Raw genomic sequence first — 27,550 nt, forward strand, 5'->3', positions numbered from 1 at the left:
GAAAAAAAGAAACACTATGCGGACACTGGCCCTGGTGTTGAGAAGATGGGCATCACACCATTTTACAGACTTTGCTGCCTCCAGCCAGAAATGTCAGTGTCTTTACCCAAAAGTCCCTAAATGGCAGTATCATCAGCCTGCTTAAAAACAACAATATCCCAGCACAATAAAAGTGCTGCGATGACTGCTTGTATGTTTGTATATAATGTAAAATACACTAAAGTGGGGCTTTAAACTTCTGGGCAAAAGTTATAATTTAGGATGGAGAGAATGTGATGAGTCTTACCATGGGATGGTTGAACAGGTAGCGACAGAGCTCTCCTATGTACTGCACCACCGTTACATTGTGTTTCACACAGTCCTTCCAAAACTGACTGGCAGAAAACTTCTTTTTTAACACACACGTTGCACCTGGAGAAGACAGAGAGAAGATGGCAAGACAAACACTGAACACAATATAGTGATAGAAATTCTGATTTTGAGTACTACATGTCTACCATTGTCGATACAAATTCATTACAGCTGGAGCCATAGAGAGACATTTCCTCTGCTTTGTTTCAGCTCTTTGTCCTGGGATGTGAGAATTCCTTAAAGGCCATTTCATTGCTGTACTGTTGCCAAGGCAACAGCTTTGGTCCCTGTTTACTTCCTACAATAACAAACATTCCAACAGCATATACAAAAGGGACTCGTTTCAAAAGTTTATGTTGTCAAGTCTAAAGGGTCTGTGGGCTGACAGAAAGGATACCTATTGTAGTGTTGGTTTCCTGTCGTTTCTTGCCCTGGACCTTTGAATGTACTGAATGTAAATGGAAAATCTTCCAGAAATTATGTGCATTTGTCATGAAGTACAGCTGTTCATCTGTTCTCTTCTACTTCCTGCTTTGCTACTGTGCAAACACATTTTTATCATGCTCAACTTCATCTCTTTCATTAGTTTGAACATTTATCAAGAATTAATAATTTGTGACCACATTTCATCCACTTTTTACGACTTTTATATTCCCTTTGACTACTCAGCAGCCTTGACATCTTTTTTTCCTTTTTTTCCTGACACATAGCCCCTCCACCACTGGAAAACAAGTTTTACTTTTACTTTACTTTTTAACAAATGAACTTTTTATCCAACTGAAAGCAGACATGAGATAGCAACCAGTGTTGTCGGTGAGCTGGAGGACCCCTCGGCTAATAGGGTGGTGAAGTAATGAGTCCTAAAATGCGGAAGTCCGTTAGCCTTTTTGCACTTCTGGTTCCCTCGTCTAAAGTCTCTGGGTTTTTTTGAATAGGTAAAATGCCTTAAATAAGGTCTGTGGTTAACACAGGCTAAATATATTATCGACATTTTGTTCTGCAACATAAAATACTTGCATACAAACTCAATTTTGAACTTTTAAGGTTTTACTCGTCTTAAAAAAGGCGGTTGCTAACAAGTGGCTAAAAGGGACTACAGTGTTTGTCGGAGATGTTAGACGTCATCACACCAGACAGAAACTCATTCAACCCACTTGCCCACCTTTACAGCTTTTATATAACAGTCGCACTCGAACTTGTAGATTTATCTGTTTATAATATTTTGGAATTGTGTTTTAACATGTTTTTACAGTGACGTTGATTGATTCAGGGTGGTGACGTTTAAGTGGTGCAACCACGATGTAGTTCATTTATAGCCTAACAATGGCTTTTTGCTTCTGCTAATTTGATTTGATTTGAGCTTCAAAAGACACTAAAGTAGGGTTCAGGAGAAATTCCTTAGCCATCCTAAAGATGTTGCTGCCTTTTTGAAAAAAGTGTCACCGCACAAATCCCCCCTGATTCCTGTTGACTGAGGGATTCCCTTTACATCATGCTTTAAATTTGGCCTGGGCAATTTACTGAACTTCTCTGACAACAGATGGCTTTTTGTTTTTAAGAGTTGGTGAGCATAAAGTTCAATATTTTGGCCTCAGGACTGGCACATCTATCTCCTCTTTCATTTCTGTTTTTTTTTCTCTCCCTCCTGTGCATTGATACGAGACTTGCCTTATATTATTGTTGATGCCATGCAAATACTTGATTGAATACTTGAATGCCACATAATTTGTATGTTTACGCTTGTTGTAAAGAGATAGATCTGGGCCCCCTAAGCCCAATTTTACACATACTTTTATTTTAAGTACTATCTCAAGGTTACTTTTATGCTCACTGTATAATAAATTTAACTTTAGAAAGGTGTTAAAAAAGCTGGTCTAGCATCTTCCACTACTAAAGTAGGGAAGCTAGCTCACATCTGTAATAGGTGTAACAGACCAAAGTCTGACCCCAACGTCTACTTGTTATTTCTGCCAGGTGTTTGTTGTACATAGTTCTCTCTAAAAATCTGCAGCTGGAATGTAGGAGGTATACACAGTTTTACTATTTACATTATTTGTCTTGGTTTAGTTTCAGGGAGCTCCAGTTGCTATCCATACTGTCATCCACATGCAGCCATGATGCCTGCCCTAATACAAAATGGCTTCTGACAGAAACCCACCTGTCTGCTAATGAGCACTTTAAGTTAAAGCATGACTGGGTAGGACAGGTGTTTAGCTCATCTTTTACTAGCAAAAGCAGAGGAGTCGCTATTTTGGTAAATAAGCATCTACCTCTATCAGATGTTCAGACTATTTCTGATAAATCTGGTAGATATGTAATGTTAAAAGGCCATCTCCAGGGCCAAATGGTATCATTTATGAATATATACTTTCCACCTATATAATCTAATGATTTTTTATCTCATGTTTTCTCCCAGTTTGGCGATAGGATTGATGACAGACAATACAGTGACAGCAGGTAACTTCAACTGCTACTTTTCTTCCATGATGGATAAATCTCCACCAGTGCAAAACCCACTGTCAAAGCTGTTTCAGATACCATCTGTGAACTCAGTCTAGTTGATACGTGGCGGGTTTAAATTTACAGTTTACTCAGGGGTACATAAAACAAGCTGCCGAATCGACCTTGCTCTCACCCCAATAGCTGTAGTATTGGCGACATTCTTATATCAGATCATGCGCCTATTTACTTAGACTTAAGTAACTTGAATCTTGGGTCTCAGAGCAGACCTTTGAGATACAGCACTTTCCTGAATCACGACCCTTATTTTGAAAAATTCATAAAAGAACTGAACTATTTTTTTTTAAATAAACATGACTCCAGATGTCTCCCCTGGTCTGCCGTGGGATATCATGAAAGCTTACACTCGAGATCTGATCATATCCTATACAGCTGGGCTTAAACAGAAAAGTGGAATAGAGCAAAGGAAACTTGAACTAGAACTTTATGAACTCCAGGCTAAAAACAATTTATCTCCATCAGAAGAACTTGAAATACAAATACAAATGAATAAGACCGCCTTAGAGAGTTAACTAACAAAGATGGCCAAAAAACCTGTTTTTCATGAGGCAAAGGATGCACGAATTTGGTAATAAACCTAATCGCTATTTTGCTAATCTTCTTCAAAATAGAACTTAGAACTTAGGCTTTACAATTTGATTGACTCTCTAAGCAAGAAATGACACATTTTTTTTCAAAGGTGGAGTTACCAAAAATTACAGATGAGCAGAGGGAAGAATTATGTAAACCATTAACTCAGAGCGAAATCAAGAATTGTATCCAATTATTCCCTAACAATAAAGCCCCAGGCCCTGATGGATTTAGTGCAGAATGTTATAAAAAGCTTACCACCACCCTGGTTAGCCCTCTATTTGAAATCCTTACAGTCCTCATTTGAAGCTAGAGCTCTCCCTCCATCTTTAATGGAGGCTAATATCTCCTTGGTATTAAAAAAGGGTAAACTGCCTGAGAAGTGCACTTCCTACAGGCCTATATCTGTTTTAAATCTAGATCTTTAAGTTGTTAGCAAAGGTCCTGGCTTCACATTCAGAAAATGTTTTCCCCTCTGTTATTGCTCACGATCATGATGATGAGATTGGGGCTTACACGTAGATCTGGCCTGGAAAAAGGATGTGGGGCCATAGCTTGATGTGATATCAGAATGCTGTCTTCCATGAACTTTCTGGACTCCCTAAAAATACTTATTCATTTTTAAAAGGTTTTTTTTTATTTTTATTTATCTATTTTTGTTTTGTTTTTTTCTGTCTGCTTGTTTGTTCCTGTCTTCGCTTGCCAGGTTTAGTTTTAGTAATTTGTTTACTGTTCGTATTATTGTTATGTATTTTGTTTTCCTTGTCTTCCCTGCTTTGCATAAAAGTTCAATAAAAATATAAAAAAAAAGAGTGCACCATCAAGAGTGTTTTGACGGGGAACATCACAGCCTGGTATGCAAACAACACTGAACAAGACCACAAGGCCCTGCAAAGTGGGTTCATTCATTCATTGGGTGTTGCTGTACCCTGCAGAAAGGATGTTTATACCAGACGCTACAAAAATAAGGTCAGGAGAATCATTAAAGATCCCAGCCGTCCAGATAACTGCCTTTTCACTCTGTTGGAAGAAGGTAGAGGTTACACCCAGCAGCACTGAGAAGCTCAAGCAGAGCTCCTACCTTTAAGCCACAAAAATCCTAAATGAATGTCTTGCTTAATCCTAAACATTTATTTATTAGTACTATTACTACAATTGAAATAACTTTTTTTGACACTGTTGTGTCATCAACCTGAGATGCTCACTTGATTCAGTGCAGGTGGTGGGAGGTAGGAGGATGATCACCAAGCTGTCTTCCATGCTGGTGAATAAGTCCCACCCCATGCATGACACTCTGACTGCACTGGAAAGCTCCTTCAGTGACACACTGCCCCACCCTAAAGGCGGGGGGACCCTTGTCAGACAGCAAGGTGAGAAAGGTTTGCACCTCCTTGAGTGACTACAGCGTGATCATTCTGGTTGCCATTTTGGGAAAGAAAAAAAATGATACAAAACTGTGGCCGCTACAATAGCTTTGCTGTTTGCGCTATTCAGGGTATTCCTTGCATGCCACGCATTGATGATGCAGTGACGATTCTCTCTGACCAATTTCACATCACCTTTTAGTACCACATAGTACTCTGTCTGCTTTTTTTGGAACCCCAGGAGACCAGGTACCAAAAAAGGTGGTACCAGGTACAAGGTACCAGGCACTTTTTCCTAATGGAAAACCAAAAAAGGCGAGTAGAGTAGAGCTGGAAACGCACATGTGTGTAGGAAAGGTACAGTAGGTCCTTGACTGTAGGTCCAGACTGTACAACCAGCACTGCTTTCAGGAGACACACACTGTTGTACTGTAGTGCAATTTTCAATGGTGCAATTTCCTCCATGTGCAATTGGTGTATATATATTTTGTACATATATGTGTTTAACTGTTGAGTTTGGATACTTGTTTGGTACTATTTTTGCACCTTGTTTGTTTATTTATACAGCACCTTGTTTCTTAGTATTTTTTACTATTTAGATTGTTTTTTGCTGCGTATCCTGTTCACTGTTGAGTGCTGTAACGATGCAAAGTTCCCCTCTGTGAGGCTATTAAAGGATTATCTTATCTTATCTAAAGTAATGACTAAAACATTTGACTGAAATCATACTTTATTATTTCATGTAACAAATAAATTGACTGATAACTAATCAATTAATAAGCCGAGGGCTGGTGGAAACATGCTAACTCTGCACCTGATAAACCAGACAGTATACTAAATGAGGACTCGATAGACACGCACAATGACAAAGACTGAAAATCTAATCAGTGAGCTGACAGAACTGTTGCCAGTCATCCTCCCAACACATCCAAGTAATATGAGGATTATTATCCATACTTGGTCTTCTGACATGCTGCAAAGAAAAACTGCCTCCACAATTCTGAAAGTATACCTTTGTCTGCTACTAGAAAAGCTGAGTGACTGTCAATCACAGAATGTAGGCCAATGTATTTCAGGCCCCACTCCAACTTTGGGGAGAAGACTCAAATATTTTGGCAGAATTCTTAGCCTAAATGCATGGCTTTTATTGTCATCAATAAACTTGATCCCATGGGTGCATGGCAGTAAGTTTATTGACAACTTCAACATCTTGGAACTGTACAGAACACTTAAAACCTGATGGATACATCCTGGTTGCAGACTGCTCAATGCAAAACCCACACCATGCTTTTGGGCAGCCCTACCATACAAGAATGCAGAAATAAGTAAGAAAGCCAGAACACACAGATACAGACAGCCTGTGTGTGTCCCCCTTTTCCTGTCCCTCTACACAACTCAAATTTTGCTTCTTTTGAATATGTGGCTGAATTCCCCTCTGGAGCTACAGTCTGTTCATAAATATCTGCAAGACATACTGTGCAACCTTTTGGATAACTTTACTTTATTGCTGTCCATCTGTATTGACTTTTACTGTGTAGTTACTGTTGCAGATTTGAACTTCCATGTTGACAGTCCCAAGGACAGAGGGACAAAAGAACTGTGTTGTTTTCTTGATAAATATGGCCTGACTCAGCATTTGATAGAGCCCACACACAATAAGGGGCACACTCTAGACTTACTTATCTCCAAGGGTCTGAACATTTCTAAGGTCTGGTGACTGATGTTGCTCTCTCAGATCATTACTGTTTTCTCTGAAAGCAATATCTCAGTGCAAACAGTGTTCAAGCAGAGGTGATAAAAAAAGGTAAATCACTGAAAACACCAGTGAAATATTTATTCAGGTTTTCTCCGCCACATCCAGCTTTTCTGAGGTCTCAGTCAATGAGCTTGTAGATTGTTTCAATTCTAAAATTCAAAATGTTATTGATGCCATTACACCCACTGAGGTTAAGGCTGTCTGTGGATAGATAAAATCTCAATGGAGAAATGCCATGCTGAACAGCATCTGAAACGGTTGTCCAAGTTGTCCAGTCCATTATTTTCAGTAGACCTGACTACTGTAACGGTGTCTTTACAGGTCTCCCTATGATCGCATCAGACAGACATGGCTGATTCAAAATTCTGCTGCTCCAGTCCTCACTAAGAAAGTACAGACAAAGTACATCACATCACTCAAGTTAGCGAGTTTGTGAATCCCAGGATGGCAAAGGAATGGCTTACTCTACCTCTGATTGGCTTACCGTGACATTTTGACCTAACCCAAACCAATCCCACTCCTCTTGCCTTAACCTAACCAATCTAACCAATGAAGGCAACGAGTCCTTGCCCCTCAGAGGGAGAGTAAGGCCAGTCATTCCTTTGCTATTCTTCTATTCTATAGGATTTGCAAATTTGCCTCCAGTTTTGAGGTCTTTCAAACACTACTGTTGTATACAAAGCAACAAAAGATTTAGGGACCAAATACATTCCTGATCCTCAGCTATAGACCTGTTCCAGGAAACCTAAAATGTCGGGATGGTTCACACTATAGCTGAGATTTTTTTCCACACAAAAATGATATGGCTGCATTCATTACAATCTCCTCTCTCTCCCCGATGTCATGTTTTGACTATTTGGTGAAAGGTATGGCTGTAAAATGGACCAGTTTGATAGGGACATTTCCATTAAATCCAACTGCCTCCTTTGAGCTGAACTAAAAGGAGAGGGGGGGAGCAGGGGTGCAGTTTGGCCATTAATTACCATAACAACAGACACTTACACACACACACAAAGTGCCATTCTGGTGTGTGTGTGTGACCTTTCCAATGCAAAGATGCCAAGTAGTGATGCCTGGTCCACTTGTCCACTAGTCATTAATGATTAGCTGACATTTTATATTGCCATCATTAGCCCTTGTGGCCCCTCGGCTGGAGTAGGCCCTTAACATTCACATACACACACACACACACACACACACACACACACACACACACACACACACACACACACACACAGAGCCATTCTGGTGTTTACGTGACCTTTCCAATGTAAAGTGATGGCTGGTCCACTTGTCCACTAGTAATTTATGGTTAACTGACCATTTATATAGCCATCATTGGCCCTTGTGGCCCCTCAGGTGGAGTGGGCCCTTATTTGGCCCTTGTGGCCAATTCAAGACAACAGTTAGTAATCGATGGTCCACCTGTGGGCCCACCAGAGGAGGGGCCACAAGTGGGGCACTGATTGGCCCCTGTGGCCCCTCAGGTGGAGGGGGCCCTTAATAGGCCCTGTGTGTAAGTGTTGCCACCCCCCTCCTCCCCTAACACACATTAGTAGCTCCTTACCAAGCTTAACACGCGGGAAGAACATGGCTCAGCGGCAGACACCCTCCAAATTTCTGCCAAAATTTTCTAGTTCATTCTAATCTTTCTCTTATTTACTATTTTGTGAATTATGCCTGCAAGGACATGTGGGTGGGTGGGTGACCCTGGAGTGAAGGGTCAGCAATGCGTTGCTCGTTGTGTGTTTTACGAGTTGGAAAGAAATACTATTTCAAAAAAATGTCAGACTTCTATTTTGCAAGTAATATTTGTATTGTGTGTGATATGCTTTGAAGTCTCTATATATCTGCTAGATATCCCAAATCACTTTGTAAAGAAATATTTGCCGCAGCCAATTTCCAGAAATTTCTCATCTCAATTTGTATTGGAATAAAAGGAGAATTCATTGGCTCTCCCTTCCTTTTGAGGTCCCATGAGCCAGCTGTGTTGGGTAGTCGGCTTTTAAACCCAATTCAAACCTACCACCACAAGTTTTCCTACATTGTGTGAACAAACTGTATGCATTCACTGCTAGCTATGGGAGTAACTATAATTTGTTCGGAAATTTTTTTGATTATTTTTCAGCTCCTCCAAGACATCAAACGACATCAGAAAAAAATCAAAAGCTGACCACCAAAGAGTTCTCCTGAACCGAACAGAGCACCTCCCGCACCCCACAGATGTCAACAAAAGTCTCAGTCCTGTTACGAGCTGCCAGCGTCCCCTTTAGCACCTGAACTATGTCCTGTGACCCCTAACCTCTCATGCGGCTCTTTCTTGTTTCTGCCTCTGTCCGTGTCGGAAGCAGATTTATCTCCGGGCAGTAGAGCCTCACTCAGCGGGCAGAGCTCTCCTCTGTAGCGGGACTACAGCGCCGAGCTGGCTCTACATTCCCATAGCTAGTATGCTAGAAGGCTACGTGTTAGCATTACTAACGTCACGTATTATGAATGAAATTATGAGATTTTAATGTCCCTCTAAGTTTAACATATCTGGCGTTTAATTTTCAAATGAGTAAAAACCCACATTAAGTTAAATCAACGCTCCGATCTCCACTCTGTGCCGCCATTATGACAATTAATTTTTCATTTTTTGAAGATCGCGGGTGCACAAGGAATCTTGGGAAATGGAAGGCCGCGAAGGATAGTAGCAATGTGTCCTCCAAAAAGAGGGAAATGCAATGTCCACCAGGCCCTGTCCTCCCTCATGTACCTGCAGGTACAGTACTGCTGACCTCATCCAGTGCTGCCCTGACCAGAAGAAGTTCACGACCACCCTCTGAACCTTTTCAACCAGGCCCCTTGGTGGAGGCAGGACTATCAGCCTGTGCCAAAGGGTGGAGGCAACCAAGTTATTAGTGATCAGGACCCTGCCCCTTTAGGAAAGCTGCGGCAGCAGCCATTTCCATTTAGACAGTCTGGCACACACCTTCTCCTTAACCCAGTTCTTTCTCTGAAACTCCTCTGTTACCAGGAAAACCCCCTAAAACCTTCATACCCTGTCGCCCCCAGCTGAGGTCTCTCGGTAGCTTTGGAATTGGCCTGTCTGCCTACTGCCCAGCCAACAAACCCAAACAAAGAGGGACGCTGAAACAAACCTGGTAACATGAGACCTGACAACCGAGCTCTTAACCTGCACAAAAAAGGTTCAATAGCTAAGGAGTACAAGAGACCAGAGATGGGACATCCCTGTCTAATGCCTCTCTGAACCTGTACTGGACAGCTCAGCCCACCGCCCACCTTCAGCAAACAAAAAGCGTCCTTATACAGCAAACCCAACAGTGACATGAACCCATCTCCAAAACCAAAAGCTCTTAAAGTGGAAAAAAGAAAACCATGATCGACCCTGCCAAACGCTTTTTCCTGATCCAGTGAAATGACCCCCACATCAATATTGTACAATTTGCAAACATCAAATAACTCCCTCATGAGGAAAAGATTGTCCATGATGGATCTGTCCGGTATGCAATATGACTGGTCCCTGTGAATCAATAAATCCATGAAGTGTTTCAGCCTGTTGGAGAGCACCTTAGAAAAAAGTCTGTAATCTGTGCACATCAAAGCCACTGGTCTCCAGTTCTTAAGAAGAGCCAAGTCCCCTTTTTTGTGCAGCAACGAGAGGACTGCCTGCCGACAGGAAGCAGGTAACAGCCCCGCCTGATAGCACTCCTGCAGCACCTCCAGCAGGTCAGGCCCCAGATACCCCCCAGAAGTGCTTATAAAGTCTAAAGGCAGTCCATCCAGTCCAGGAGCTCTTCCAGGAGCCATCTGACCCACAGCAGCAGTGAGCTCCTCCAGAGAGATGTCAGCATCCAGCACCGCTCTGCCACCGGAGCCCAGCTGAGGGAGCCCCTGCTGCAGCTCATCCACACCGTCACTGCTGCAGTCCTCCATCCTGAAGAGGGTGCTGTAGAACTCTACAGCATGCTGTCTCATCTGGACCGGGTAAGTCATCACCATACCGTCAGAAAGACTGAGACACACCATCTGTTTGGCCTGAGAGACGGACCACTCCAGGTTGAAGAAGTAGGAGGTGGGTGTGTCCATGTCTCTGATACTGATAATCCGTGACCTGACCAAAGCCCCTTTAGCTCTTTTGTGTAAAAAAGAACGAAGCTCCTGTTTCTTCTGCTGAAGCTTCTGACTGTCTGCACTGCTGTGAGAGAATAAGGTGTTTTCCAATGACCTGATTTCATTTTCTAGATTGTCAATGACTTTCTTGACCCTCCCTGTAGAATGTACTGCTGACAGAAAACTCGTATATGAGCCTTCCCTACATCCCACCACTCACTGAAAGAGGTAAAGTCCTTCTTCTTTCCTCTCCAAATTCCCCAGAAGGTCTTAAATTTCAGAAGAAAGTCATTGTCCTGAAGCAGCTTGATGTTGAAGTGCCAGTATGAGCTGCTCTTAGTGGTTGGTGAGATATGGACGTCTAAAGGTACTAAGTGATGGTCAGTAAAACCTACAGGGTAAATGCTGCTGTTCAAGAGTCTATTACTGAAACTCTGCGACATGTAAACCCTATCCAGTCTGGCTGCACTCACCTTACCATCTGACACCTTGACCCATGTGTACTGCCTCTGCTGGGGATGTTTGACCCTCCACACATCCACTATACCTGACTTCGAGATGACGTGTGACAGGGAGGTGGATGACTGCAGATGAGGTTCCTCTCCTGTCCTGTCGAATTTGAAATTAACGGTGCAGTTCCAGTCCCCTCCCACCACTCACCCTGATCACACTGCTTTAAAAAACTGTGTAGTTTCTGAAAAACTTCCAGCCTGTCTGAACCCCGATTGGGAGCATAAATGTTTAAAAAACAGAAAGAAACATCCTGTATTTTTGCCCTGACTGCTAAAGCCCTGCCCACCTGAATCTCTGCAGTAGAGATGATATGTGCATGAAGCCCTGAAGAAAATACAGTTGCTATGCCTGCAGAGAGATTAGTCCCATGAGACAAAAAAACTGTCCCTTCCACCACAAACCCCAGTCTATCTCATTGTTCCTGTCACTGTGTGTTTCCTGCAGAAAAATGACATCTATTCTTTTCTGTGAGATCCTTTCCGTAATAGCGGCCCTCTTCTGTCCATCCCTCCCACCACTGATGTTTAAAGAGCCGACCCTCACCTTGTGCATACAAAGCTGAGAGAGAGAGGTGTCATCAGGCAGAAAAAAACAGTAAGAGAAAGATCACCCAGTGCAACAACATCATGACTTTTAGTCTTTCTTCCTTTGCTGGCCTTCAGTAACTTTCTCAAACTTGTTACATGTTTTTTTAGACAGAACCGTTTTTTCTCATCTAGCAGGTCCATGCCAACCACCTTCTGCAAAGTCATCACACTTTTAATGAACTACTCGGTATCAGGAAAATAATCAGACACTTTCACTGATTTACAAAATGTTTCATCAAGGAAATCATTAATCTCCTCCAGCGTGTGCAGCTCTCCACTGTATGACTGAGAGTCTGCTACAGAAACACAGTCAGAGTCAGTGTCATACTCCATCTCCTCCTCACTTGCTGCACTTCCCACAGCAGCAGCAGCAGCCTGACTCCGCTCATACTCTGCTACCAGGCCTAAAACACCACTAACTCCAGCCTGCTCACTCACTTCCCCCTCAACCACTCGGAGTTCCTCCAGTGTGACAGCCTGGCTGTCATCAGTCACCCCTCTGTCAGAACCAGCTCGCTGTTCTTCAGCCTGGCTGTCCATCTGCCCACTGTGTCTCTCTCCTGCCTCGGCCTCAGTGTCGCTGCTGTCTCCACTCGGAGCTGCAGAAACCGCCGACTCGTCAGTGGCCGCCAGCACAACGCGGCCCTCGGCCGCTCGAAGTACCCCTCCGCCAACCTATGCAGACAAGCGATCTGCTTGTGTCCCACGTCGCCACACTCAAAACACTTCATGCTGCCAATGCTGGCATACAACATATAATGTCCCTCTCCATGCTTCACTCTGAACGAACACTACTGAACACACTACTGCAAAGATTGGTTGGTCAAATGTGTTGAAAAAAGTGACCATTACTGAGATACAATAGTTTTAAAATGCCCCTCCATCTGGGTTTGGCTCCAACTTGATAAGAGAAATTGACATTGCTGCAAATGGGAGCTGGAGCCGATCTCTTTGTGCTCTGAGGTAGAAAAGGCATACAAATACTAAGCCTATTGCTTAAATGGACATATGAGGTGAAAGAAAACAAAAATGTCTACGTAATGATGTACAAATTGTGGATGAAGACCTTAAACTGTGGGCAGAAGAAAAAGACTGTGTGAGATTTTTTTGTGAAAGAGCAGAGACAGAGATATCAAGAGTGCAGGAGCTTATTAGTGATGTCACATGCTCTGACTCCCAACATTCGGTCTTAATTTGACTCCATTATAAATGCAGAAATCGTCTGAAAAAAGTATAAAACTTAAATGGACACGCCACAGACATAACTTTAAGTTATGCTGTCAAAATGAGTGGATAATGAGCACCACAAGACGGTGCTGAAGAGATTGATGTGTCAAATGTGTAGATAAAGTGAAAAAGGACTGAGAAAATCCAGTTTCAAAAAGTCCCTCCATCTGGGTTTTGCTCAAACTTGATGAGAGAAATTAACATTGCAGCAAATGGGAGCTGGAGGGGATCTCTTGTTGCTCTGAGGCAGAAAAAGGCATACAAATATTACGCCTATGCCTTAAAGGAGCAAATAAGGTGTAAGAAGACAATACCTACGTTGTGACGTACAAGTTATGTATGAAGACCTTGAACTATGGGCAGCAGATGACTTTATTTGAGATTTTTTTGTGAAAATGCAGACACAGAGATATCCAGAGTTCAGGAGCTCGCTAGTGATGTCACGTGCTCTGACCCCCAACATTCCGTCTACATTTGACTCCATTATAAACGCAGAAATCGTCTGAAAAGAGCATAAAACTTAAATTGCCAAAACTCAAAAACAGTAAAAGATACAAAAGAGCTGAATCATAGCTGAATAGTTCAAGGGATTGGGACCCGTTCAAAGTTTAAATGGAGTCTCTAGCTGAAAGTATGCAGAAGCAGTAGGCTTTCAAAGTGGAGTGGGTTAAAAAGAATTTGAAAAATTTCCCCATTCATTTAAATGGGAGAAAAAAAGATTTTAAAGAGTTAAAATGAGAAAAGTCATAGCATACCTGTCCTGAACGAGCTGAACGTTGTGATAGTTGAATGGTTTAAATAGCACAAAGTATGCAGAACTATTTGGCGACCAAAAAACGTAAGGAAGAAGAAAAAGAAAAACTACAAAATGCATTTCCTGCGGAACATGCGCATGGATGCTAATAGCTGAAATCAGTTTGAGAGCATGTTTGAAAATGCATAAATCTATTGAAGAAAATGCATAAAATTATTGCTGAAGATGCAGAGATGTATTACAAATTGATGGAAATATCTGAAAAACTGGCAGAAATGAAAGCTGAACTGCTTTAAAGTGAAGAAGCTACAAGTAGAACTGCAAGAGTATCATAGGAAGAAGTTGATGTCAACTGAAAAGATTAAAATAATCAATGTTTAATATTTTAGGCATAAAATGTAGAAAATAAAATGAGAGGCATGGATGTCCTTGAAGAACACAACATTTTGACATTTAGATGGTTTCTGTAGCCCAAAGTATGCAGAAGTAGCAGTTTATCAAAAAAGTACAGGAAGTAAAGGAAAATAGCAGTACTACAAGGGGTAGTAATAGTATAAGAAGCAGTAATAGCAGTAGTGGAAGAAGATGTATTTACAGTAGCAATAATAGTGTGGTAATAGTAAAAGAAGTATAAGAGAAGCATAAGAATAGTATAAGAAGCAGTACAAAATGAACAATGTAAGCAGTAATGGTAGTAGTAACAGTAGTTGTAGTAATACTTGTTATAGAACTACTTCAGAGACACAGAGACAAAGACAAAGCCACATGGAAAGAATGAAAGATAAACAAAAACACACACAGAGAAAGAGAAAGGCAGAGACAGGCAGAAAGACAGACACACAAGTTTTCCTACGTTCTGATATACATATTGCGTATGAAGACCTTAAACTGTGGGCAGCAGAAGACTTTGTTTGAGACATTTTTGTGAAAGAGCAGAGACAGAGACATCTAGAGTGCGGGAGCTCGTTAGTGATGTCACGTGCTCTGACCTCCAACAATCCGTCTCCATTTGACTCCATTATAAACGCAGAAATCGTCTGAAACGAGGATAAAACTTAAATCGCCAAAACTCAAAAACCGTAAAAGATACAAAAGAGCTGAATCATACCAGAGGAGTTGAAGGCCTTGTGACTTGTTAAACAGATAAATGGAGTCTCTAGCTGAAAGTATGTGGAAGCAGTAGACTTTGAAAGTGGAGTGGGTTAAAGAGAATCTGAAAAATGTCCCCATTAATTTAAATGGGAAAAAAAGTTTAAAAAGCTTAATATTTTAAAAAGTATAAAGAGTAGAAATGAGAAAAGTCATGTTAATAATGTCCTGAACGAGCTGAACGTTCTGATAGTTGAATGGTTTAAATAGCACAAAGTATACAGAAGGAGTAGCCGTCCAAATGCATAAGCACCTACACTAATAAAGATTTGAAGAATAGTGTGGCTGCATAAGCATCCACACTAATAAGAATAAAGATCTGGATAACAATAGTGTGGATGTACAAGCATCCTCTGACTGTGTACTTTATTTCTAGGTGGAGAAAGGACATTAAGTCCTTCAACCAGGAAGTTGTGCCAGGGGGGTTGGGGCTTTTCCACTGTGACAATATACAGTGCTTGGCTATAAGTGAAGCGAATGCAACGAGGTCAGCCTGGTATTTGGCAAACCTGCCTTCAAGAGGAGACACACTAAAAACAGCAATTAGGGGACACAGGGTTAAGGGAATCTCAATTCCTTTAGAGAGGGTGTCATAAAAAGACGTCCAAAAGGGGGCAAGCTTCAAGCAAGACAAAAATGTGTGTTTGTGATCCGCTGGATAGAGAGTGCACCTGATACAAGAATCATAGGTACCAGAAAACAATTTCTTAAGCTTGGTCTTGGTATAAAGGATCCTGTAAACCACTGTAAACTAAATATGTAAAAAAGTTACATAATTGGAGGTATCTGAATAGATCCTGAATTGATAAACCAAATTTAGTTATAAGGTTATAGGTTAAGGTTAAGGTTATAAGGTTTTCAAAACTTCCTAACAATTCATCAGTCAACCTAAAAACTGGATCAAGAGTATTCCCAGATTTTTAGTGAGGAAAGTACCACAAGGTTGCTAGTATATTGGAAAGGATGCACTGAGAGAGGAGCAAACAGTAATGCAGGAAGAGAGGATGAAATACACAAGTTGGCCTCAATCACACACCAATGGATGTCAGGGAAATGACACCATTTTTTCACCAAATTTCTGGAGGTTGGCAGCCCATAATACAGCAAGATGTTGAGTAAGGCAAAGCCCCCATCCTGTTTGGGCCTCTAAACGGTTGCTTTTTGAATCCTGGCAGACTTACCAGCCCAAATAAAAGATAGCATAGTGGCGTTAAGTCATTTCAAAAAAGACTTGGGGATTAAAATGTGGTTTTTTTGCACTTTGTGTCAGTGCTTGTGTTGTTTTATGTAAAGTAATTTCAATTCCCTTGATGCTCAAATGTGCAACATAAATAAACCTACCAAGATGTATGCATCCACCAATTCCTAACAGGGACGCAGACATGTGGTAAAGAGGAAGAGTGATGTAAATTATGTCATCAGATGTGGCTCCACACATGTGAAAGAAGGCCATACTCATAATCGCTTTCAGATGACCTACACGGGCTGCCTTGGAGAGACCTGAAAGAGAATGACACCAGTTACTGAAATGGTCTACATTCTGTATATTTCAAAATATAGTTAAAACTGTTCTTGGTTTACTTTCCTGTCCCTCATGTTCTTTTTTTTAGCAATTTGTACTTCATAATTTGTAGCGCATAATCAATGTAAGATTGAATTGTATTTGGTATTTAAGACAAGAGCAAGCCATGCGAGCAGCTCCACGAGGCTGTACTTGTTAGCTGAATGCGAAACGTCAGTATCCTGACATGCTGACAGCGACAGTGCTGATGCACTGATATACAACAGGGTAAATCCACATTAAAGCTATGGACAAATTCAAATGTTGACCTGATGATGCCCATAGAAGAAAAGTCAGAAGATTTATTTATGCTATTAGTTATTATATTTTATCCTGAGGAGAGCATGAATGTATAGGCCAAATTTCATATCAATACATCCCACTGTTGTTGAGAAATTTCAGTCTGGACAAAAAGGTTGGACTGACTGACCCACAGATTACTGGTCCAATCTAAGTATCCAATCTATATTTACCAGTCAGCCACTACAATCAACAGTCTCCATTTTAAGTAAATTTGCTGTATTTGTTAATATTTCATTCTCAGCCATATTGTTTGTAATTGATTCAATTCTGTAGCCTTTGTAATGACAAATCAGGTTTGCTAACTAAATTCTATATATCTATCCATCCATTAAGTCATCCATATCTTTATCTAAGGATGCCCGACATTGGATTTTTGCCGACTTCCGATATGCCAATATATAAAAACTCAACTGGCTGATAACTGATACTGATAGATCTACTTAAAAATAAGAAATGAAATACAATTCTATTCAATGTATGCAATGTACAAATACAATTTTAAAAAAACAAACTTAATGTTAACATTTTGTACATGTTCACTTTGTCAATTAAAAAATATATGCTGAGAAAGATCATCTGATGTGATTGGGCTCTCCAAACAGCTACTAAATGGAACTTGACATTAGTTCCTGTCTTTTTATAATTTCCCCAGTGTCTCTCATGGAGTAGGTTTGATGTCATTTTGGCAGAGTGTAAGGTGGCTGACCATCTATAGGTTATGCAATCACTGTGGAATACAATGTTCATGCAGTACCTGTGGTGCCTGAAGTGAAAATGAAGAGAAAGTTTGACATGATGTCAACTTTAGGAAGGTCACTTAGGGTTTCTCCAGACATGTGTTCAACCTTGTCCAGTAAACTGCTAAAATCCTCAGAAGGAGATGTATGATCCACCACCCACACAGCCATACTGTCCTTCTTCAGATCCGGTATCACCTCCTTCACCAAACCCACCAAATCTGGAGAAACAAACACAGCAGGACATCTCACTACTGCTACATCAGACAGAACCAAAGCCAGTTAACAGACATGCACAAAGAGCTGTTTGTTCCATTCAAACATCATTTTAGAGGCTGTAGTTTATGGCATTGTAGAAGACTGAATTATATGACAAGGTGATCATGTGTATTATGTGTGTGAGGTTGTGGTTAAGACAACACCTTCCATGATAATATACAGAGCATAACACTGAAAGAATTTAGGTGTAAAGACAATATAATCCATCACGTCAACAGGAAACATCACTCACTGCCTGGTGTGGAAACTGCACCAAACAGATCTCAAGACCATGCAGGGAGTAATTCATTTTTCTATACATACTATAGGCTTTTGTTGTTTTGTTGTTTTTTTACTTTCCTTATCCTGTTTTTCTTTTTCCTGGTGCAAATTCTCAGGCAATTTTCTTGTAATTTGTTTATAATTTCTTGCTATTTTTCAGGTCATTTTTTCTCAAGTTCTCAAACAAAAACAAACAAGGAAATGCCTTTGCAAAAATGCCTTTGAAAGAATATTTAAAATGTTTTCCCTTGCTTATGATTTTCTAAATCTACAAATTTCTTGCTATGACATTTCTTCTCAAGATGCTTGTTGCCTTCTTTCAAGTTTTTTTAAATAAATCAAGCCCATTTACTTGGGTTTCAAAGAATTCATACATTAGTAATAGTAACATAATTCTATATTGCAGCAGTGTGACGGGGGCATCCAGCAGAACAAGTTCCTTTACTTTTAATACACTGAGAGCATTTCACTAGGCGGGTTTCCCTTACAAATTTTCGCAAAACTTAAGATTTTGAAATATCGATAAAACACAATTGTGAGATGACTATGTTTTCACTGAGTGATGTTCTGCGACTTCTCCTCTGATGATAACATTTGTAGCAGCATGGTGATGGATGTTCAAAACATTAGCAGCTTTGTTTCTACTGCAGCCACCACACTAGCCGTCATTATTTCCAATCCAAGGCCACGTAGGTGTGTGATGGAGCCATAATAGAAAGGCGAGCCCCTTGTATGTGGGAGCAGCCATGTATGAGGGAATTCTGGGAGGTGATAGTCGACGATTTTACAGAGGAATTGTGGATTCAAAACTTTCGGTGATCCGCTCAACTTCTGAAGAGTTATGTGATGCAATAACATCTCTTGCAGCTGCTGCTGCATCATGAGGGAGCCAGTTTCTACTGACAAGCACTAGTCATAGCATCATGTGACCTAGAAAAGCCAAAAAGGTGTCTCCATCCCAGTTTTGCCAAATATGGCTTTTTCAAATTGCCTCAAATACCACCTTATCTGAGTGTGAAAACTTTTCTTTGATAAAATTTAAGTGTTTTTTCAAAATTGACGTGTTTCCATTAGAAGTATTTTATATTCACAATTTCAATGTGTGCAATTTGAGGGTTAACAGAAACCCACACAGTGGTTTACTTGTGTTAAAACAGTGATTATTTGGGAATCTTGGCTTATTTTGTTCAAGGTAAGGGTTCCTTTAGAAAATGTTTATTTTGCAAAGTAAGCTATCAAAAGAAAGAACTTTTTATTACCCCAAGAACACATTTTAAAATGTGATAATCAACTGGATTCACTTCATTTTTTCGTTAAAACTGAATCACACACAGACGTTAATAATCCCATCACTCCCTGCTACCGTCTCCCCCTCATGGTCAAATGTGATGCTCTGTACACCATCACTGTATCCTGTCAGGCTGCTCACCATGCCAGAATCCATCTCCACCATTCTGACCAGACCGTCAGAGCTAGCAAGTTTTTTTTTTTGAAATTGATGTGTTTCCATTAGGTGTATTTCAAATTCATATTTCATATCCGTAATTTCAATTTGCATAAGTAAATATATGAATAAATAGACATGAATTAATAGACCTGGACCAATAGAAGTATATTAGCAACACTAATAGCAACAATCAATACTTGTGACTAATATGACTTACTGAGATCTAATATCAACTTTAGTGTTACAAATTCAGATTAAAATCATTAAAAACTACAGATATTTTTCACAGGCCAGCTGCCAGTCAAGCTTAGAGAATACAAAATAAAAATCATTTCTCTCCTTTTTTGGCCCCAAATTATTTGTAGATTTAGTAGCCAACTAGACATAAATAAATAAATAAAATTACTAGTTTGATTACTTTTGGTTAATTACTTCCCGACACTGCATTTAAGTATGTGAAATAATATTAAAAAATACAAAGTAAATAAATAAACTACATCTGTATCAAATAACTTGGAGAATTGTTGGTCTATATAAGAAAACATGCCATCTACTGGTAGAAAGGATAAACATCAGCTTGACTATTCATTGGGTTTACTCAAGCAACAGGGCATTACGGTGGAATCCAACTTAAATATCAGTCCTAACAGCAACAACGCTGCACACACAATAATTACTTACGTTAAACTACAATTCTATAGACTATATTACTTTTTCGCACCAAAAACTGCAGTTATTTATTGAAAACTTGACTCTTGCTGTGTGCACATACATGATATTAAACTGCATGAAATCAACAATCAGTTTTGCTAATATACTTCTTTTGGTCCACGTCTATTTATTCATATATTTACTTATTTTTCTTCAAACACTACAGTGTGTGCGCTTGCAAGAATAACTGTTCTAGGCTTTCATTTTGATACAGTATATCTACTCCTACTTCCGGTGACGTCACCAATCTGTCTCATATCCACTTTACTCTTCCATGCAAAACATGTAAATTAAAAAACAGAATTTGCAAAAACCAAACTTGGGACAGTTATTTGAATTTGGTATTGTCATTTTTTGTTTTTTGATTTCGACAACAAAAATGGAAAAATAAGTCAGTTTTCCCGTTTTTTCATTTTTTTTTTTAAATTAAAAAAGAAAAATGCACTGTATTTCAGTTTTTCGGTTTGTGGTTTAAAACCAAAAAACAAACTGCCTGCACATACATGAACCCTTTACCTCAAGTCACCATTTAAATGTAGCACTTTTTGCACAGTGCTTTTTTAAGTATGTTTTTTTCTATTGTTGTATGTCCATTTCATTCTGCACAATTACATACTGCTCCACATTTCCTATCCCAGGTTCCACATATACACATACTTTCTTAACTACTTGTATTTTCATTGGCTAAAGTTGCTCTTTGTAGTGATAGTTGTTTTTCTCTTTTTTATACCCTTGCCTTGGTACAGTCCATGGAGTGGTAACTATGTCAGGGTTCACTGCTGTGAGTGTGATTATGATTAATGCATTTTTGAATCCCTGAGGTAAAATGTCCAAATTTAGACTTCATTTTAATGTTTCTGATGTGACTAAAAGAAGCCCAGTGACAGAGGTTACTGCCTTGGAATAAGTCAAAATTCCTTTTCCCCCATCCTGCTGACATGGTGTTGATGCACCAAAGAGCCAATTATACAAAAGTAAAAAAAAAAAAAAAAAAGAAAGTAAAGTCACTTGTTAAAAATTAGATTTCAACTGATGTTGTTCTTTTTATTGTATCTGTATTTTTATCAAAAGTGTATTAGTGTATTAAAATGCATTGTATGTGTACTTTCCATATGAAGGAACCTCTCCAGAACAGTTTGCTGCTGGAGTTTTTGAACCCTAACTTGGGCCCAGAAAAGTCTGGCTCTGGCTCTGCTTGGACTATCAAGTGTAGTTTAGTCTTCTGTATTTATTATAATAATACCAAGTTCTCTAATTTGTATCTTATTATGTGTGTGTAAATCAGTCCAATTTCCATTTTTGTTGGAAGTAGCTATAGAAAACTCTATGGCTCTAATATCCTGCCAAACTTAACAAATAACACCTGACATCCCAGATCAAGCTGTTGCACTGTTGTTGATGGGCAGACCTAGTTGGGAGCCATAAAGACTCAAGACTTTGATACAAGCTCAAAAAATGCCCTGCAGGAACTGAGCGCAGCCATCAGCAGCAACAACACCTAGCAGCCAGCTGGAATCTTAATAGTAGCCGCTGATTTTAATCAACTCAACCTTCAGCTCCAAAGATAGAGCACGATCAAGAATTCATGTAATTTCATTTTTCACACTTGTTTCAGAAATGACCAACCTACAAAAACAAAAAAGAATATCATGTGACTTGTGGCACAATATTTCTACTGTGAATGATGGTGGGATTTTATCACAAACGTCCAAGGTAATTCTACCTCAACAGAGGATGCATGTAAGGCTGTAACATACTTTTTAATCTGGAAATACAGCAGCTCTCCTGTTTACTTTTACTTGTTCAAAGACAAATCTTGCACTTACCATGCAACACATCTATATTTCTATATATATGAGCAGGATGTTATGAATAAGTTGCTGAATTTGTCACAAGTAGCTAAGGGGATCTGAAAGTTGCTAAATGTAGTGATAAAGTCACAAAGCTGGCAACACTGGGCACAATGCTGTAATCCTCAGTGGCTGACCCCTGTCTTTAAACTGACTCACAACGCCACCTGCTGCTGTGGAGGTAGAATTACCTTGGACGTTTGTGACAAAATCCCAGCATCATTTATAGGAGAAAAATTGTGCCAAAAGTCAAGTGATATTTTTTTGTCTTTGTAGAATCCATTTTTTTTTTAGCTTACTTGCAAGACAAGTTGTGTTTGCTTCTGAAGCGCAATGTAGTAGAAATATGTTGTGTGCTTGTTTAAAAGGGACATTTGTATTTGTAAAACAAAATCAATTTGTCTGTTAATTATGTTTTTCATTTGCATACTATATTGTGTTTGCTAGTAAATCGTAGAGCATTTGTAAAACGTGTTGTTTTTATTGTTTGTTTGTTAAGTTTTGGCAGGATAGAAATAAGCAGAAATAATGTTGGCTGATTCGAGTGTAAAACAACAACAAAAAACTGTGTAAAACAGGAAGGGAACGTGTGCAGTACCTGCCCCAACAACCAGCGTCCTGGCTCCGCAGCTGTGTAGGCAGTGCAGCACAGATCTGGCTTTTATGTTGACGTTGAGAAAGGCAACCTGACAGCCCACTTTACACAATCCCAACCACACACACACAAAGTCTGGTTCGTTGAACATCAGCAGGGCAACAATGTCTCCTTGTTTCAAAGAGCCGTCCGTCCGGAACGCGTTCGCAAACTGGTTACTTCTCCTGTCCACGTCCTGGTATGTCAGAGTCTGCTTCTCGAAGATGATGAAGGGTTTGTTCGGGTTCCTTCTCGCCTGGTCGAGAAAACAGTCGAGGTATGTGATGATTCCTTTCTGCATACGAGCCTGCAACGTCTTCCCGTACCTCCGAAGTTTCAAATAATAAATCAAATCCACCCAGAAGAAGGGGTAGTTCATCCTCTGGTAAACAACAAGGGCCACAAGTCCTGCCAAAACACTACTCACCACCACAGGTATCATCTTAACGAACAACACCACTCCTCACTGTAAGACTGCTCAAAAACTTCCAGTAGCAGGCTGCCTTCAAAACCTGTACCTCAACGAACACTTCTATCCAACTTCCAGCAGCACAGTCACTGTCACTGAACTGTGAGGGACGAACCGATTGGTTCAGCGGTAAAGATGCCCCGCCCCAAAGAGGTTAAAAATAAGACATGTCACAGCGTCATATTGCGTCATATTATTAGGTGCATCCAGTGCTGGGGGGTAAAAAGTTAGGCTACATGTGTAACTAGTTGTAGTAATCAAATTACCAAATACATGTAATTGTAATCAGTTACAGTTACTGAGAAAAAATATATCATTGCAGTTACTAATCAAAATGTTGGTGATCACAAAGGGGTTAGAAATGTAAAAAAAAAATTTTTTTTAAATATTTTCAGTCAAAGGTTTGCATGTTGAATAAAACATTCCTTCTGCTGCTTTACATTTTTTGCAGTGCAGGAATGTTTCTTTTGGCAGATTTTTGGACAATGCGGGTCAGCAAAGCGACAGATAAATTTGACGCAGCATTTATGTACTACTTCTTTTTAGGTCTTGCCAGCTTTATTGTCCTGTTTAAAACATTTGTTAGAAAAGTAATCAAAAAGTAATCAAATGTAGTGAGTTAAATTATTTTGAATAAGTAAATGAAATAGTTATGAAACTTAGCCTATTACATTCATAACAGGGTAACTCGTAATATGTACCCTATTACATTTCAATAGTAACCTTCCTAATATTGGGCACATCACATGCACAGTAAAAATGTAGTCTGTATTTCCCGAGATGTTCAATAGCTGGTGCACTAACATAGAACATATGGATGACTGAGTCACTTCACTAAGGTGTCCACAGTCTGAAATATATTTTGACAGATATGAATGAATATTAAAGTTGTGTGATTAGCAAAGATAGGGCTATCCATAATAAAAGACCAATACACATACTTTCAATAGACAACATTGGATTATGGAAAAGGCAAAAAATCTATAAGCACATAGAACACTTCTACACATACAAAGAAAATCAGGTAAGAAAGATAAATTAAATTATTTATTTAAAAAATAATAATATTCTAACATAAGTAACAGATCTAAACTTAAATAATTTTGATCTAAACTTAAAAAACAATTGCATTATCTTCACGGATATTATTGAAATGCTAAACCTATTGTTTATTTTATTTTATTTTATTTTTTAAATTAGCAGCCTAATAAGTAGTAATACAATCTTACTCACAGGATCCTCAAATAATATGAGTTCATCATGAGCTCAGAGAGACTTTGCTTGTTTTCCTTTCAATAGTCTTGAAGCACTAAGGTGATCTCTTCTAAAAACAGAGAAAAGAAGTTTCATTTTCTTCCTTCTGGATGTGGGAATGAAAAAGAATTGCCAGAACTATCAGGATGTTCCAAAACTGGTCACTGATTACTGTCCCTCATGTAAATAAGATTTCAAAACTACCAGTAAAGGTGGTCTGTGAGAGCTAAGATTTACTGATGATTATGTTTACTAGTGCAGTGGCTGTTCAAAACATGCCTATTTGGAATGGGCCCATTTCTCAGTATGTGGTATTGCGGATGCAGCTTTCTCGAGAGCCGCTCATCCAAACACTTTCACAATCGACACAGCACTGTTGGACAGCTATAGATTTATTATGATGGTTAGATATGACAAATATTAAATTATGTTGCTATTTTTACTCATGCTGAACTTTTAAACAAGACTAGATTAAAACCTAGTATTTGGCTGTGTACGGTGGTTCCCAACCTTTTTCCTTCAGGGAGTTCTTTACAATTATTGCGTAAACTGATGACATATTTTAGGGATATTTCATATAATATTAAATTCATAACCATGATGTTAGAGGACAACTGATTAGCTGTACAATTAACCTAAATGCTTAACTATAGGAAGTCTGTGTTTGATTAGCAATTATGATGAATTTTCAGCAGATTATTTACTGTGAATATTGCAATAGAGATTAGTTTTTCTGATATTGGTTGAAACTTTTGATAGGATTCTAAATACCTACAATCATACATTCTTTAAAGGCTTTTGCCTGGCTATCTTTTCTACAACATGATGAGGCTGTTTAGCAGTGACTGAAGGCTCTGTGAATACAACTTGTGTTCAGGTCCCCCCTGGTCAAAGAGTGCAGCCAAATGTTGGTAGAACAACTGTGTCCTCAATCATATAGACCTTTCATCGGCAGAACAGGTATGTAATCTAACAATAGGCACTGTACTGTATTACTGTATACTTTCTGTAATGCTTCATACAATATTACAGTATTCCATTTGCATTTTACAATATACAGCAAGTATACTTTAAACAGTGACATTTTATCTTACTCAGTTTTGTGTTTTGCATTACTATATAGATATCAACCATTGACAGGGTGCTGAAAAGACACCAAATGACTATGAAGCAGTTGTACACTGTTCCATTTGAAAGAAATGGTGAAAGAGTGAAGGAGCTGCGCTACCAGTATGTGCAGGTAAAACATGTGCTATGGCTGTAGAAAAGAAGATGCAATATGTGCTGTATACATTTGATGTAACTGTATCTTGACCAAAATGAAAATGCATGTAATTCATAAAACTCATTTTGTGTCTTCTGGATGTAGCATTTAATGGACCTGGAAGCAAGTGAACTACTGCACAGTTTCATCTACATGGATGAGGCTGGCTTCAACCTAACAAAACGCAGAAGGCGTGGTCGAAATATCATCAGCCACAGAGCTACAGTTGATTTGCCAGGCCAGCGGGGCAGGAACATAACCATGGGTGCTGCTATCTCTGAGAATGGTGTGTTAACGCATATTCCCATAATTGGGCCATACAATACAGAGCGTCTTGTCACCTTTTTAGACACTCTCTACAGGGACCTCATCCCTGAGCAAGAGAGGGGTCAGATTGGAGATGACTTGCCAAAATACATGATAGTTTGGGACAATGTCAGTTTCCATCGCTCCAACATCATCAGGCAATGGTTTGCGACCCACAACAGGATGCTTTGTCTCGCCCTACTCCCCATTCCTTAACACCAATTGAAGATTTTTCTCAGCATGGAGACGGAAAGTATATGATCGCCAGCCACATACGCAGATGACCCTTCTGGCTGTCATGGATGCAGTGTGTGATGGCATCACAGCAGATGCCTGCAGAGGCTGGATAAGACACTCTAAAAGATTCCTTCCACGCTGCATCACAAGAGAAGATATTCGTTGTGATGTGGATGAGAATTTGTGGCCCAACAGACAGAAACATCAGGAGGTGTAGGAAGACTGCACTGTAATTCCTACAGCACTGCATGTACAGTTTTCCCTAAGGAGATTGTCCTATGTTCACATTTCTACTTTTTTGTTTTTTTCTTTGTGCTATGCAGTACTGTTTTTTCCTTTCTGTATCGCAATGACATGGTCTGTCAAGAAATTACAGTACAAACAGTAAAAGCGTAAATGTGAATCTTGTCCAGTCTCTTGCAATTAATCTCCCACATACACTAAGGTGTAACTTACAATTTACAATAATTGTCATCAAAACTTTAGCCATAGTTTACATCAGAACATCCCTCCAGAGTACACTGTTATAGTGACAACATGACTAAGCAATTTTACTGTCTTATCCGTACACAATGACACAAGCACTTGTCATTCTGATGGCACTGACATGTTCATTGACACAGATATTTACTTTTGAGAGATGAACTAAGGATTTTGAGCAAGAGACTGGCTTTTGCAGGTAATCCATGGTGTTTTGCTATTTGTATGAATTGTTTTGAGGTTCCTTGGAATTACTACCACTGAGAACCTATCTTGTTCATCACACATAGCCACCTAGGTTAAAAAACACAGAAAAGGCTCTACTTCCTACAGATACTTAGGAGAGCTAAATTCCAGAGCAAGATCCTGGTTAACTTCTACAGAATAGCAATAGAAAGCCTACTGACTGGAAACATCCCAAGCCCAAACGATACTGAAAGACAGCAGCCATCCCAGCCACAGCCTGTTCACCCTGCTGCCATCTGGAAAAAGATACAGAAGTATCTGCTGCCGAACCAGACTATGGAGCAGCTTCTTTCCCCAGGCTGTGAGACTCCTCAACTCCTCCTTCGGCGCCAAAAAATGTAGCAGAATTTAGGATCAACTTTAGTTTCATTTCTTCTTAAACCACCTTAATGAAAAATTACAATAAATCTACCTTGTACATTGTACCTTATACTTTACTAAACTGATTTGTAGGACAGCTACTGTCCTCGTCCCTATACTGCTCTCTGAGAACCAGACCTTACCGGCCTCCTTTCACCTCTGGTTGGGTCCCTAGTAATACAAACACTAAGTAATTTAGATGAACTGTTCTCAAGATATGCAGAGACTAACATATAACCTCAGTCAC

At 39.6% G+C, this 27,550-nt stretch overlaps 1 protein-coding gene across 2 annotated transcripts in view; it reads right to left on the reverse strand.

Annotated features, from left to right (window-relative positions):
* The window catches only part of LOC121959637 (long-chain fatty acid transport protein 6), a 64,809-nt gene extending 41,581 nt beyond the window's left edge, over positions 1 to 23,228 (reverse strand). For both annotated transcript variants that reach the window (XM_042509054.1, XM_042509056.1), the window contains exons 1-4: positions 22,652 to 23,228; positions 17,523 to 17,726; positions 16,246 to 16,404; positions 287 to 411 (exon numbers count right to left, since the gene is read on the reverse strand). In XM_042509054.1, the coding sequence (XP_042364988.1) occupies positions 287 to 411; positions 16,246 to 16,404; positions 17,523 to 17,726; positions 22,652 to 23,129 (966 nt within the window). In that variant the 5' untranslated portion in view covers positions 23,130 to 23,228. The remainder of the gene's footprint in view (positions 1 to 286; positions 412 to 16,245; positions 16,405 to 17,522; positions 17,727 to 22,651) is intronic.
* Positions 23,229 to 27,550: the final 4,322 nt, after the last annotated feature.

The sequence above is a fragment of the Plectropomus leopardus genome, chromosome 20, assembly GCF_008729295.1.
Source record: "Plectropomus leopardus isolate mb chromosome 20, YSFRI_Pleo_2.0, whole genome shotgun sequence".
Taxonomy (NCBI): domain Eukaryota; kingdom Metazoa; phylum Chordata; class Actinopteri; order Perciformes; family Serranidae; genus Plectropomus; species Plectropomus leopardus.